At 38.8% G+C, this 12,267-nt stretch overlaps 1 protein-coding gene across 9 annotated transcripts in view; it reads right to left on the bottom strand.

Annotated features, from left to right (window-relative positions):
* The window catches only part of LOC306886519 (transcription factor SOX-6-like), a 152,483-nt gene that overhangs the window by 115,418 nt on the left and 24,798 nt on the right, over positions 1 to 12,267 (bottom strand). For 7 of the 9 annotated variants that reach the window (XM_079443689.1, XM_079443682.1, XM_079443686.1 and 4 more), the window contains exon 4: positions 1,827 to 1,877. The exons of the other annotated variants lie outside the window; for them this stretch is intronic. In XM_079443689.1, the coding sequence (XP_079299815.1) occupies positions 1,827 to 1,870 (44 nt within the window). In that variant the 5' untranslated portion in view covers positions 1,871 to 1,877. The remainder of the gene's footprint in view (positions 1 to 1,826; positions 1,878 to 12,267) is intronic. 9 annotated transcript variants of the gene reach the window in all.

The following is a 12,267-nucleotide window of genomic DNA, read 5'->3' as shown; positions in this document are numbered from 1 at the left end:
CTCTATATTTAGTTATCCTCCTGCAACAGGTGGCCGCAGTAAAACACAATCCTCCATACTGTACATTACAGGAATAAGACAGGCAGATAAAAGCATTGTGCTGACAAAAATCCAGAATGCTCTACCAGATCCTGCTGCCAACGGCAATATAAGTGGGTCACATGTCTGCCAACAAATTCATCAGCTGCACGAATGCCTGAATGACAACGAAAAACTATTACAATAAAATAATTAGAAGTTTCTTTACAGATTATCTATCTGGAGTAAATCAATAAAGTATGCATGCTTTTCTGACACAGACCTGATCACTCACAAACGCACTGGAAAACTCTTGTCTTGGGTCAAATCCTGCAGCCGTTTCATGTGGATATGCAGAGGGGATCAGAGATAGTCTATTCTGCTCCTTCAGGTTCATTTAGTGCAAATTAGCTTCAAGTGACTTAAGTGGAGGTGTCACTACACTGAAAAAATGATGGTGTAGGATTTCCTTTGAAACAAATTTCACAAATACTAAAAGAAGTAAAACATTAAATTAAACATGAAATTTTGAAGCAGAAGAACTAAAATGTTTTCTTGAAAAACATGTTTAAATATATTGGACTGTGCTGCGTATACAATAAAAAAAATCAATATTCAACTGAAATTAAGAAAAGAGTAGCTTCAAAAATGAGGCACGAACAGATATTCACAAACTTTTTACTGTATTTGTGAATTTTGTGGGGGAAAACATGTGAAAGACTTGAAAGCCTTGGATACACTTTATTTTAAGGTGTCCTTGTTACAGTGTAATTATACATTTAGATACTGAGTAATATTGATTAACTACATGTACTTACTATATGGGTAGGGTTAGGAATGGGGTTTGGTTTAGGGCTACTTGCATGTAATTATGCATAATTAAGTGTTATTATAATAAGTACATGTAGTGTGTAACAAGGACACTTTAAAATAAAGTGTTACCTTTTTTTTTTATCTGAAATTTAAATGAATAGCTATTAAAATAAATCTATACCTATTAAAAACTGAAAATCAAATATCATTCATTACTAAATCAGTTTCATTCTTTTTACGTATTCTGACAGCTTGGAAAGAGAATAAAAAATGTTATTAATTTAATCAAATAAATGACCTTTTGAAAAAGAAATCAAAGGGGATTCATTAGCTTTAGCAAAGTTTGGCTGACAGCAGCTTTGAAAGGCAGATGTTGCTGCTGCTGTTTTTAATGAGAGATCACTAATTAGGGTCGCTAGCAATTCAAATGTGGGGAAGGAGCTTTGCACAGAGAACAGCCAATGGCTAATGCACTCGCTGTTATTTACTTCCTCTGTGCAGTGACACACAGACACACAGCACAAATTCACTAATTAGAATCACAGGAAGGGGATGGGTAATGGCGCCCTTACTCGTTTTGACTGCAGTTATAACACAAACACACACAACAGGAAATGGTGAGAATCACAAATCAAGCACCATCCCACTTGCGACCGACCGATCAGTGAGCTGGGACTGAGGGGAAGGTGACAGACATGTGCATGCAGTATGGGGGGGAACCTGTCTATCACTCGCTGAATGACAGGGGCTCGGACGGGCGGCACAGGGTGTATGAAGGGAGGAAAGTCTGATTATCTGCAGGATGGGAGTGTGAAGAAGTTGCACTTCTGAGTTAAAACTTGCACACATACACACAAACAGACACAGGCGGAGACAACACATCATCCCATAATTTGGCTAATGCTAGGTGGTGTGATATCGGAGCTGTGAAAGGACAGATGAAATCAGCCCGCTGGACCCCCTGTGGCAACGACAGAAAAACTAAAGCAACTAACCTCAGTAAAAAGCTGCTACGCAGAAAGCCCTCCATGTTCAGCATTTGGGTTCTGTAGCAGGAGAAATACACAGAGAGCCATTGTAACTGAGCGAGCACAAGTTAGCATGGCAACTTTAAAACAGTAACAGTGGGGAGAAAACAGACAAAACCACCAACACATCCTCAACTGTCCCTGAAACATTTTTATCTTCCAAACCAAACGCAAGAACAAAGATGTAACACTCCCCACAGCTCCACTAATAGCTTTTCATCCGTCTTTTCGGAGAAACAGACATTTGTCATTAGCATACATGGTTTTCCAGTCCTGTTTTTGATGATATGTTATCGTATGACAGTGGTTCCTGGGCGCTGCTCCTCCCAAAGCAGCGTGTGGTGGTCCAGCTGTGAACCATGTGTGGCGGGGCCGTGGCGGCTTCTAGGAGCTGGACCACACGGGGCCAACTCTGAGCCAACGCTGGGCCGCGCACCCACGGGGAGGCGGGAGGATGTGGTCATGATATCACCATGTGCAGAGGCTGCTCTAAAAGTCTAATGCCACAAATTTAGGAGCACATGTTTGGAAATTGTCTCCAAAGGGTTTCCATTAGTCTCAGTTTTTGGTCTTTACATATATGACTTATAAAGATCAAGTGTCTGTTTGTGTAGTAAAATAAACTGTCGGGCAAAAGACAATGTAAAGAACAGAATGAAAAACAGAACACTACAATAATAAACATATTGTTTTTTATCTTTATAAAAAAGGTTTAACTGTAAATGTCATGTACTACATAGACACACATTCATATAAAGGTATATGGCATATTTATTTAACTACTGCTTTACATATTTATTTTTAGAATATATTTTTCTTAGTTTAAGCTAAATAAATATAGAGGTGCAGGCTATATATAATGTAAATTTGTATCTATTTAAACCTAAATTAATTATATATATAATAAAATTGTATATGTGTATACACACACACAAATTTAATATTAATTGAATTAATTGATTAAATATTTATATTATATTTATTATATATTCTAAAGACAATGTAAAGAACATGATGTGGTCCAAGACAGAAAAACAAATACTAAAAATAAAATTATTAATATTAAAAATACATATATAGATTTAATTAAATAAATATTCCATTTAATTAATAAATTATTTGTATAATGAATTGCAATTAATAAAATAATACAATCCACCCCAAATATATGTGTGTGTGTGTTGCACCCATGGCACCCAGTGAAGCTCTACAATATAAGTTCCAAATCTGCATCAGGTCTCTAAATTTTGGTCCTTTATGGAGCTACAACCAGAGATGATGCATTTCCAGAGCTGTTTTTTTTTATTTTTTTAAATGCAATCCTGCAGAATGAGAATTCATCAAGTACTGAAACTAATTAGCGATTTCTCTCATGCTCTAACACCCCACTCCCTCTCTCACATCATCATCATCATAAATAAGAGACACATCAGAGTCAAAAGACATCCAGTCTTCTGCCTCCTAAATGCTTTCGCTTTCAGTGACATGGGTGTAATTTGCCCCATGCTTCTCCCCTCCCTTCATCCTCTCTCTCTCTCTCTCTCTTCTTCGCAATGGCGAGTTATGCTGCTGTGGACGGGTAGACACAAAGCCACTGAGAGAATGGAAAGAGTGAGATCAGAGAACCCCAAGGACACTGCGCCTTTCAGGCCGGCCAGCACTTAGTGGGCCAGAGGACCCGTAAGACCCGTCGAGACTTTTCTCACAGTCAGGTGTCTGGGGGCTTTTGGGGGATGGGAAAGGAGTGTTTTCGGCCATGGGCGCTCTGCTCACATAATACCCAAATGCTGCCACAGCAGTGACAACGCGAGAAAACAACAGTAAAAACGCAACAGAGGCAATCAAGCGTGTCTCCTCACCATTCCGAGAGAGTGTTAAAAAACACACACACTCTCGCACACCCTCCTCTCACACTCTCTCTCTCTCTCTCTCTCTCCAACTCTTGCTTTTGTTAGGGTGCAACTAGAAGACAGCAAAAACACACACATGCTGACAGCGTCTGTCTCTTTCGGAGAGCACGCTTTGAGCAAAGAGAGAAGAGAGATTAGATTTAAGTGTTGTTTGATTGTCAGGTCTGTTTACTCTGCTTAAAAGTATGCGAAATAAAACAGAGTAAGGAATATGCGATATGTGTCTAGATTGACTAGTTAGAATAACACTCTATAAAGGTCAAGAGAGATCTCTGGCACAATACAGATTAACATGCCGATATGGTCAAAGACACTTAAGGCTTTTCTATTTAGTTTCAGTTCTAATCACTTTTAATTCACTTCATGGGTAAATCACATAAAAATGTGCCCATGTCTCATTTTACCCCAAAAAACAAAGGAAGAACGAAGCAAAAACAAAGAAAGTTTTATTATTATTGTAATTGTTGAATAATTAATTAATCTAATTTCTGTCTTTTTTTGTATTTATGTTTTATGAAATAATGCCAAAATGATTATAAAAGAGGCTTCACTTCTTTAAGCATAACAAAATTTATAGTTAAAATAAAAAAGCTAAATTATTATTACAATTATTAATAGCACTCAATTTATTATTATTATTAATCATAATAATAATAATTTAAAATTAACAATTTTATAATTTAATCATAATATTAAAAAATGAATATTAATTATAAAAGCAAAATAGTACTAGGAGACCACTCTGTGCAGTAATACCTAGTTCTGTCTTATATAAAGTATGACATTATCACTGAAACAGTAGCATTCAAGTGATTCGTTTCTCTGTGTCTCCCTCAGTTTTCTTACCCTTTGGCTGCTGTGTTACCTCAGCTGAAAAACATAACTCCGAGCAGAAATTGAAACAACTAGGATCACTGTGTGAGCATTTAGCTACGGTTTACAGGCCGAGCCGAGGAAAAAGTGACTGAGCCACACAGTATTGTATAAGTATATCAAAAAGAAAGAAATAAACAGAGTAAAGCGAGGCTTAAATTTAGAACAGACCATGTTTCAAGGGCAACGGATTGTTGAATGAAAAACAGCGAAGATCAACATCAGCGTTAAAAATTGAGCTCCATGCGCCTTTTTCTCGGTAGAGCCCGAGACCTGCCAAGAACCGCTTCTGCCCAAGCGAAGTCTCCCACCATCTGCAACAAATGTGCTCTATTAAAACAGTACCATATGGACAACAAACCCTCGCTATTAACACGGCTTCTGTATGGCCCCCCTCGCTAACGCAGTGCACATTTCAAACTTTCAGTCAAATTGACTGGCTGAATTAATGTAGTGCTATAGAGAGTGGGTGGGCTCGCGCACGGAGATGGAGATCCCAGCAATGCCGTGACTAAACTTATCCTACATACTACCACAGAACTGATCTATAGAAGTTCTCCAGACAGCAAGAGGGGAACTGAGAGCCAGACAAATTCATTCAGGACAGGAAAAAACATCTTGCTACATCTTCATTCACAAGAAAAGCCCACAAACCAGATTAACTGCTAAAGTCTTGAGGTTACAAAACTGAATGAAGTACCCAAAACGAATCATTTTTTTCCATGAAGAAGATGACCACGACTTCCTCTCAGCATGTCAAGATGGCACTGATTAAACGCTGAGGGCGTGGGATGTGTTAATGCGACGCCGTGTCGCTGCAGTGGCGACACCCCTCCTCAGCGAATCAGAGCGAGGCAGACTCAATGCGACCACACCCACAGACTATAAAGCTCTTCTATTCTTCAGCGCACATGACGTCATCATTTGTAACACACACACACACAGAACACACAACAAATCAATTAGGCCTTTGTGGACTTAACCCGACCCAAATGTTCACTCAATTTCTGTTTGTTTATTTTTCCCGTCAAGGCCTTAAACACTATTCATAATTAGTTGGAAAAAGGGGGATATTTTTCCTCAGAATGCCGCTCGCAGACAGGTATTAGAGGACAGCATGATATGAAACCCACTTTGTGTTTTTACTCATTCAGTAAACTGTTTCTGGACTAGTAACACAGTAATACTAATCAGAAGCTACCTTGACATGACTGTGCGCTCTGGCAAAAGGGGCAAAATGAAATGATGACATGTGCCAATAATAATGGCCCACTGAGTCATACAATCTCCCAGTGCTAACCAGCATACACCTGAGTGCTCAGTGAAAGCACACTGTGTTGGGATGAATTGCAATAGGGAAGGTTTAATTGAGGATGTAATAGGGAGTTTAGCCTTTTGTGTCAGCCTAGCCTGGGCCACAGAAGACAAAATGTGCACATGTGTGAGAGCGAAAGAGTTTTTTGTGGCAAAATAAATAAATTAATAAATGAATGAATTAATTAATTAATAACATGTATTAATAATAATTAATATTATTTACTTTATTAATTATTTATTAGACAAATAATAGCAATATTAATGATTATATATATATATACACACACACATACATACTGTATATACATTTTATTTTAGAAATATAATAAAAATATTTAAAATAAAATTTAATTTTAATATACTGTAAAACGCTGAGATTATTGCCTATTGGAATAGGCAATCATCTCTTTCTTCTGTTCAAAAACAATAATATTTATGAACTCTTTTCTGTAACTCAGCTGGTATATCTAGTGCTACCAACACCTAAATTGTGAGTTCATTTCCCAAGGGAGACTGTTATGTACACCTGTATAAAAGTATCTGCTAAATGCATAAATTCACTACAGAGAAGAAGCATATCAAGTTTAAAGAAAAAGACCGAGACAGATTCTATAGCAAAGTGAAAACACTATATTTTGAAGTGACTGATGACAGTCTAATTAAATTAGTATTTCATCCACTCTCATCTGAGCCACGAAAGGTGTGAAAAGGTTTTGACAGTGCTGGGAACAGGAGAAAAAAAACCCCTCTGTCCACGGATCCAAACACGTCTCACGGGTGTGTCCTCCTGTCACACGAGTGCACACACCTCCAAACGGCATCACAAAAGAAGACGTGACAGAGAGGGGCTTCCTCCACCCCCCACCACAGCCCACTGATTAAATACACCTTCGCTAACAGCAGCGGTGTCCCATCCTTTAGTCTTAACCCCCCTCGCTCACCCACCCTGAGGAGTAGTGAATTAATTTGTGCGAAGCAACCCAACATTAGGAAGGTGTGTTGAAAGGTGTCTGCTCATGTTTCAAATTAAACGCACTGCTGGTCAGCATTAGCACCTAGATGCCCGTCGAGGCTGCGCGCCTGCCTCTGACACTTATCCGAGAGAGAGAGAGAGAAAGAGAGAGAAACTGGATTTGCCTGTTCACACTGGAATAATTAGAACATGTCAGGAAGAATTAATTTCCTCATTTTTCAAAAGGATACACAGAAATTACCATGTTATTATATGACAGGGTCCCTAGGAGGATTGTATTAAATTTGATTTCCAGCGCAGCCCACACAACAAATTAAAGTCATAAATAAGATGGAAAGAAACGGGGCACAGAGCATATGTTTATGGCAATGAGTGAAGCCAGGGGACCAGAAAGAACTATCTTCATTTCATTTTATTTAAATCAGGCCGACACTCTGTGTCTGAATGACAGCGCAGGCTAATGAGGGCTCAGGGTCTCTTTTATATTAGCGAAGAGAAACAGCCACTTAGTGGGTTAGACGCCGTGCACCTTTCCTCTACAACTCAACCGGCTGAGCATCTGCCTCCCCTAATGGACACATTACCATGTGCTTACAAACTTACAAGGCCTGCAAAAGGTGAGGTCTCTCTTAACTTACATCTGCGCAACAAATCAATTAAGCCTCAGAAGCGGTTCTTCGCTTCACAGGGTTTTTTTTTCTCGCTGCTTTACGCTTCATTTGATGTTTGGGCTAGTTGAAGGAGACAGAACAAAATTAAACAAGTTAAAACGTAACGATGTTAAACTACTTTCAAGTGCGTCGTTCATTCATTGCATGTGAAATGTGAAATTCTATAAAGGCTGCTATGTTGTTTAGCGAAAGACGTAGCACAAATGAAATAAAACTCAAAAATAACGACAGGAGTGACACAAGGTGAATTATATTTTCATCTCTCTGACTCACTAAGCGTTTGGGTGGGCATTGCACTTGTGAATAAAAGCATGTGGGAGAATCTACCCCATTATATGGAGCAGAGAAGCAGAAGCGCTAATTATATTCCTACAAGTCAAGTCGTAATCAGATAGCTTCAGATTCATGGGCATGTTTTATGTGTACGGATGACCTCAGCAGTGTCTGCCTTCACAATCTACATGGGCTAAAATAAACAGATTTCTTTAACAAGTCACTCAACTATTCTCATCTAAAAATATTCCCCTTATTACTGGCAGACATATTCGTGCTTTGTGGATCCACAACCAAAAAATACGTCAAGATACGTCAGTGAGATAAATCCAACAATGATTTATCTCTAATAAAGTTTGAGAAGTTGCTGTGAGTCCAAAACATCAGAACAAGCCGTCTTTTCAGATATGCTTCATGCAGGTGGCTGGCAAATACAAAATAGCAAGATGCCTTTAAACATTCAATATAATTAGCAGAACATGTGTTAAAAGAAAAACGAGTGGATAGTTTACAAATGCAACTAAAAAAAAGACATAATGCATAGCTTTGTGTTTATTACCTTTATCATAATCAAGGTTATAAGGAATGTCTGTGAAAAAAAGTTAATTTTGTGAATTATTTTTTTATGATTGTTAATAAAAATGTTTATGCATATGTACAACAGTTAAAAATTAATTTGTAAAAATTCATATATTTCTTTAAATTGGACATTTATAAATGTATTATATTTATTTTTATAAATGTTGTCATTCATGCAAAAATGTATTATTAACCACAATTATAGTTTTTGTGCTACATTATGAATTATTGTCAAAGTTTCCCTCTCGTTAATTGCTATAAGACTTCTAAATTTCCACTTTTCCTACTGGGAAAAATGCACTGTAAATCTTTGATAAGGTGTATTAGCTTATTACAATCGTGCCGAGGCAGTGGAATACAGAGAGAAGGAAACTCTCTGGGAATGGGCATCATTAGAGCCAAGCGCTCCCCTGGGCCCCACAAACTTTAAATAATTTGCAAATCAATTAACTGGCAACTCTCAACATAACAAGGATTTCACACCCCAGGGTCAAGGCACATTATCAGCTCTGGAGGATTCATGGCATTTTGGGAGAAAAGTTCATGGTTGGAATCATGAATCATTTTACAGGACTTTTAGTTATGCATTACTCTGCCCAGCTGTGGAAGCCAGGAGATTAATGACATGTTCCTCAGTAAGTCTATGGCCATATATAGCTAATAAGAGAATGCCTTTTTACCTTGGTTACTGTCTTTACCTTGTGATGAGGGAAGACTGCCAAGTTTATATTATGTATAATTCTTCTGAAAATTAGATAAAGCACATCCAGCCATCAAAAGGACGATATATTGAATAAACCTTGGCAGAGGCCACTGCCCCAGTGATGACAGCGTGTTGCTGGGATGTTAGGTCACAGCGGGGTGATTGAAGACCACTGAAAATCTCATGCTCCAGATGATCAATGGTCCTCAGATGAAGTCAGTCTGGTCTGCTAGACTACACCAGCTGAATGTAGCACAAATAAATAGAGTGCATTTAATGTGAAAAAAACGTATCCCTTACGACCCTGTGGATTGAGAGGCCACACCTGTATGGGTGCAGAAAAATAAGTGGCGAGCCAAAATATGATTCTTTTGGCGTCACCGAATGAAACCTCATGAGAACTAATAAGAAAACGAACGAATACCGTGCCCTAAATACTTCAGTGAGGACCTCAACCATTGCAGATGTCTGAAGACCTTAGGACTTCCTTTCATGACAATAATTCAATTTCCAACAATTAAATCTTATTCTAAATTCACACTGATGAAATTTTATGTTCTATCAGGCGGAAAGAAGAGAACGAATAATTTTTTCCCCCCGATGGGGCTGATGAAATTAAAATGCCGAACCCTATTGAACAGCCTCTCTGACAACAATCAAGAATAGGGTCAGTGAAGAACTGTAGCTGGAGAGAGACTGTTAATAGATGGGAAAATAACCACCCAAAGGTTATTCATTTTCATTAGGGGTCCTGGAGAGCTGTTTATTTAATTTTTTTTACAGAAAACCATTCCTGGAGACACCGGCTCCACAGAGACATCAACAGCGAGACACGCTAAATGCAAAATGAAGGAAGGCTCCGGCAGCTTTATTAGATGAATGGCACACTGACAAAGAGAGTAGTCTGCCTGTTCAAACAGATGCCGTCGCCTCTTCCTCAGGTGTTTCTAAATGACTTCGCGCAGGAGTGAATAAACGCCGGGCGCATGCGAACCACGCGTTCGCCCAAATTACTTACTGCCTCATTTTGTGATCAATTAAACATGCAGATTAAAGTTGCAAAGGAATTTAGATTAATAGGTGTGTTAGGTCTCATAGGTCTGGTAAGCATCAGAGCATTAGAGAAAGAATGTTGGATGGGTTCATTTATTCTCTTCCTCATATTTAAAGAGCGTGAAAACTGTGAAATGGAAAAAAACACTAGACAAATATACAAATTTTTAACACATATTGACAGCTTTAGAATAATGTATCTCTTGCTGAAAGCTTGGCCTTCACATCAGTTGCACTAAAATGCAAAAGCATTTTGCATTTAAATGACTGAAATATGTTTTGAAATAAAAAAAATCCTTTCAGATAGGCAGTTTACATAGTTTAAGTTGCTTAAAACTACTTACTGTTTATTTATTTATATAAATAGTTACTTATACTTATAGGAAATAGTAAAATGCTGGCCCTGCCATAAGCGTCCACTCTCACCCACCCACATACACATACACACTCGCACCGGTCTAAATGCTGACACGATGCCAACCTGATGTACAGTACAAGGCTTACACTGTTACTCTCAGTGCTGGAGCCATGCCAGCACATAGGCCTGATGTTTACTGTTCTAACTCAAGTGGTCCTTTCACCTTCATTCAGCCTAACAATCAGCGTTTCATTCCTTAAATAGAGACCTGACCCTGTCACATATCAATGTTAATATCTGTGTTCACAAGACCTGGAATGATACAGGCCGCAGCTGTTCTGTAGTGCCGACTGTACAACACAGATCATGAATCTTTATCCCGTATGGTAAGACAAAAACCACTGCGGAAATTCTGCCGTTACAAAAACTGACGTTTTAAACATCACAAACACCAAAAACACGTTTTTACGTGACGTCGCGGTTTCGTCGAACGCGTGATTTTGAGGACTTAGGTTTTGGACACTTCAAAGGCAGAGCTCCAGGGACTTTTTCGAGCGATGCCAGGCCCAGAGAGAGATCACCCTGGCGGGGTCGAACGTACCCCCACGCCCCTCACTCTATAACGATGAAAGCATGCCTGTCAAGCAGAGGTTAATCTGAGAGTCATCGAGAGTGGTATCATAATTGTTCCCAGGACAATTTTCCAATAAAATTTCAGGCCTCCATTTATGACTCTTCCCTCCAGAGATAGAAGCTGGGCAGACAAAAGCTGTAATCACGCCCGGCCCCTTTGTTATTTCTCCATTCAGCTCACCTCACTGATCTGCCTCTCTTTCCTCTGACAGCCATTCAGAGTGGACTTAACACGCCGGCGACACGCACTACAACCGCAGCTAAAATAATAAAGAGCTTGGCCCAGTGTAATAGAGCGTATTGATCTGAGCCGAAGATGCTGTTTGACTTGAAATCACGGGGATAAAGCTGCTGCATTAGCGTGCGGCCCTGAACTTTGAGCTGGAATATGCCATTCTCAGTGGCCTAATTATGCAGGGCCAACAGTGGGGCTTTCTGCACACTAATATAACTCTGTCCTGCACCTCATATCGAAGTGACATTTGAAAAAAGATTAATATGAACTTAACTTTCAGGAAGCTTGTTTGCTCAACATTACCAGGAGCAACACTTTGCCAGATATGATCTTTATTACTATGCTGGAAAGAGAAAACTCCCATTTAAGACATATTGTGGCAGAAAACTGCAGCCGTATATTGACTGTTTACTAAGACCCTGTCTGTGTTCCTTTAAAAGGAGCTCTTTCTTCATTGCTGTGAATGCTCTTATTGAGGGCAACTGGCAGCCTGAAAGTACCAATAACATAGCTGGTATTAGCATAGAGAATAGATTCACTCTATACGCACCGATGGAAGCGTGTGTTTGGGGGGAATGTGGAGTTAGGTGCTAACAAGCAAATCAGTTTTCAAATGACTACTTTATGCCTTTTAAAAGTAATAAAAAGACTACAATCTACATAAAATCATTAATAAGTGGCATTTTATATAAGTCACGTGTGCGTAAGGAAATTTTGTTCTAGGAATGTGACTCAGAACAAAACAACACACTCATCATTGTAATCATTTGTGTAAGGCCACTATTTCCTGTGTTGATGAAGCATGTACAGTGGTTTCATGAGTTAAAAAT

Source organism: Barbus barbus (genome assembly GCF_936440315.1).
Source record: "Barbus barbus genome assembly, chromosome: 2".
NCBI lineage: Eukaryota > Metazoa > Chordata > Actinopteri > Cypriniformes > Cyprinidae > Barbus > Barbus barbus.
This window is presented reverse-complemented; position numbering and strand designations above follow the sequence as displayed.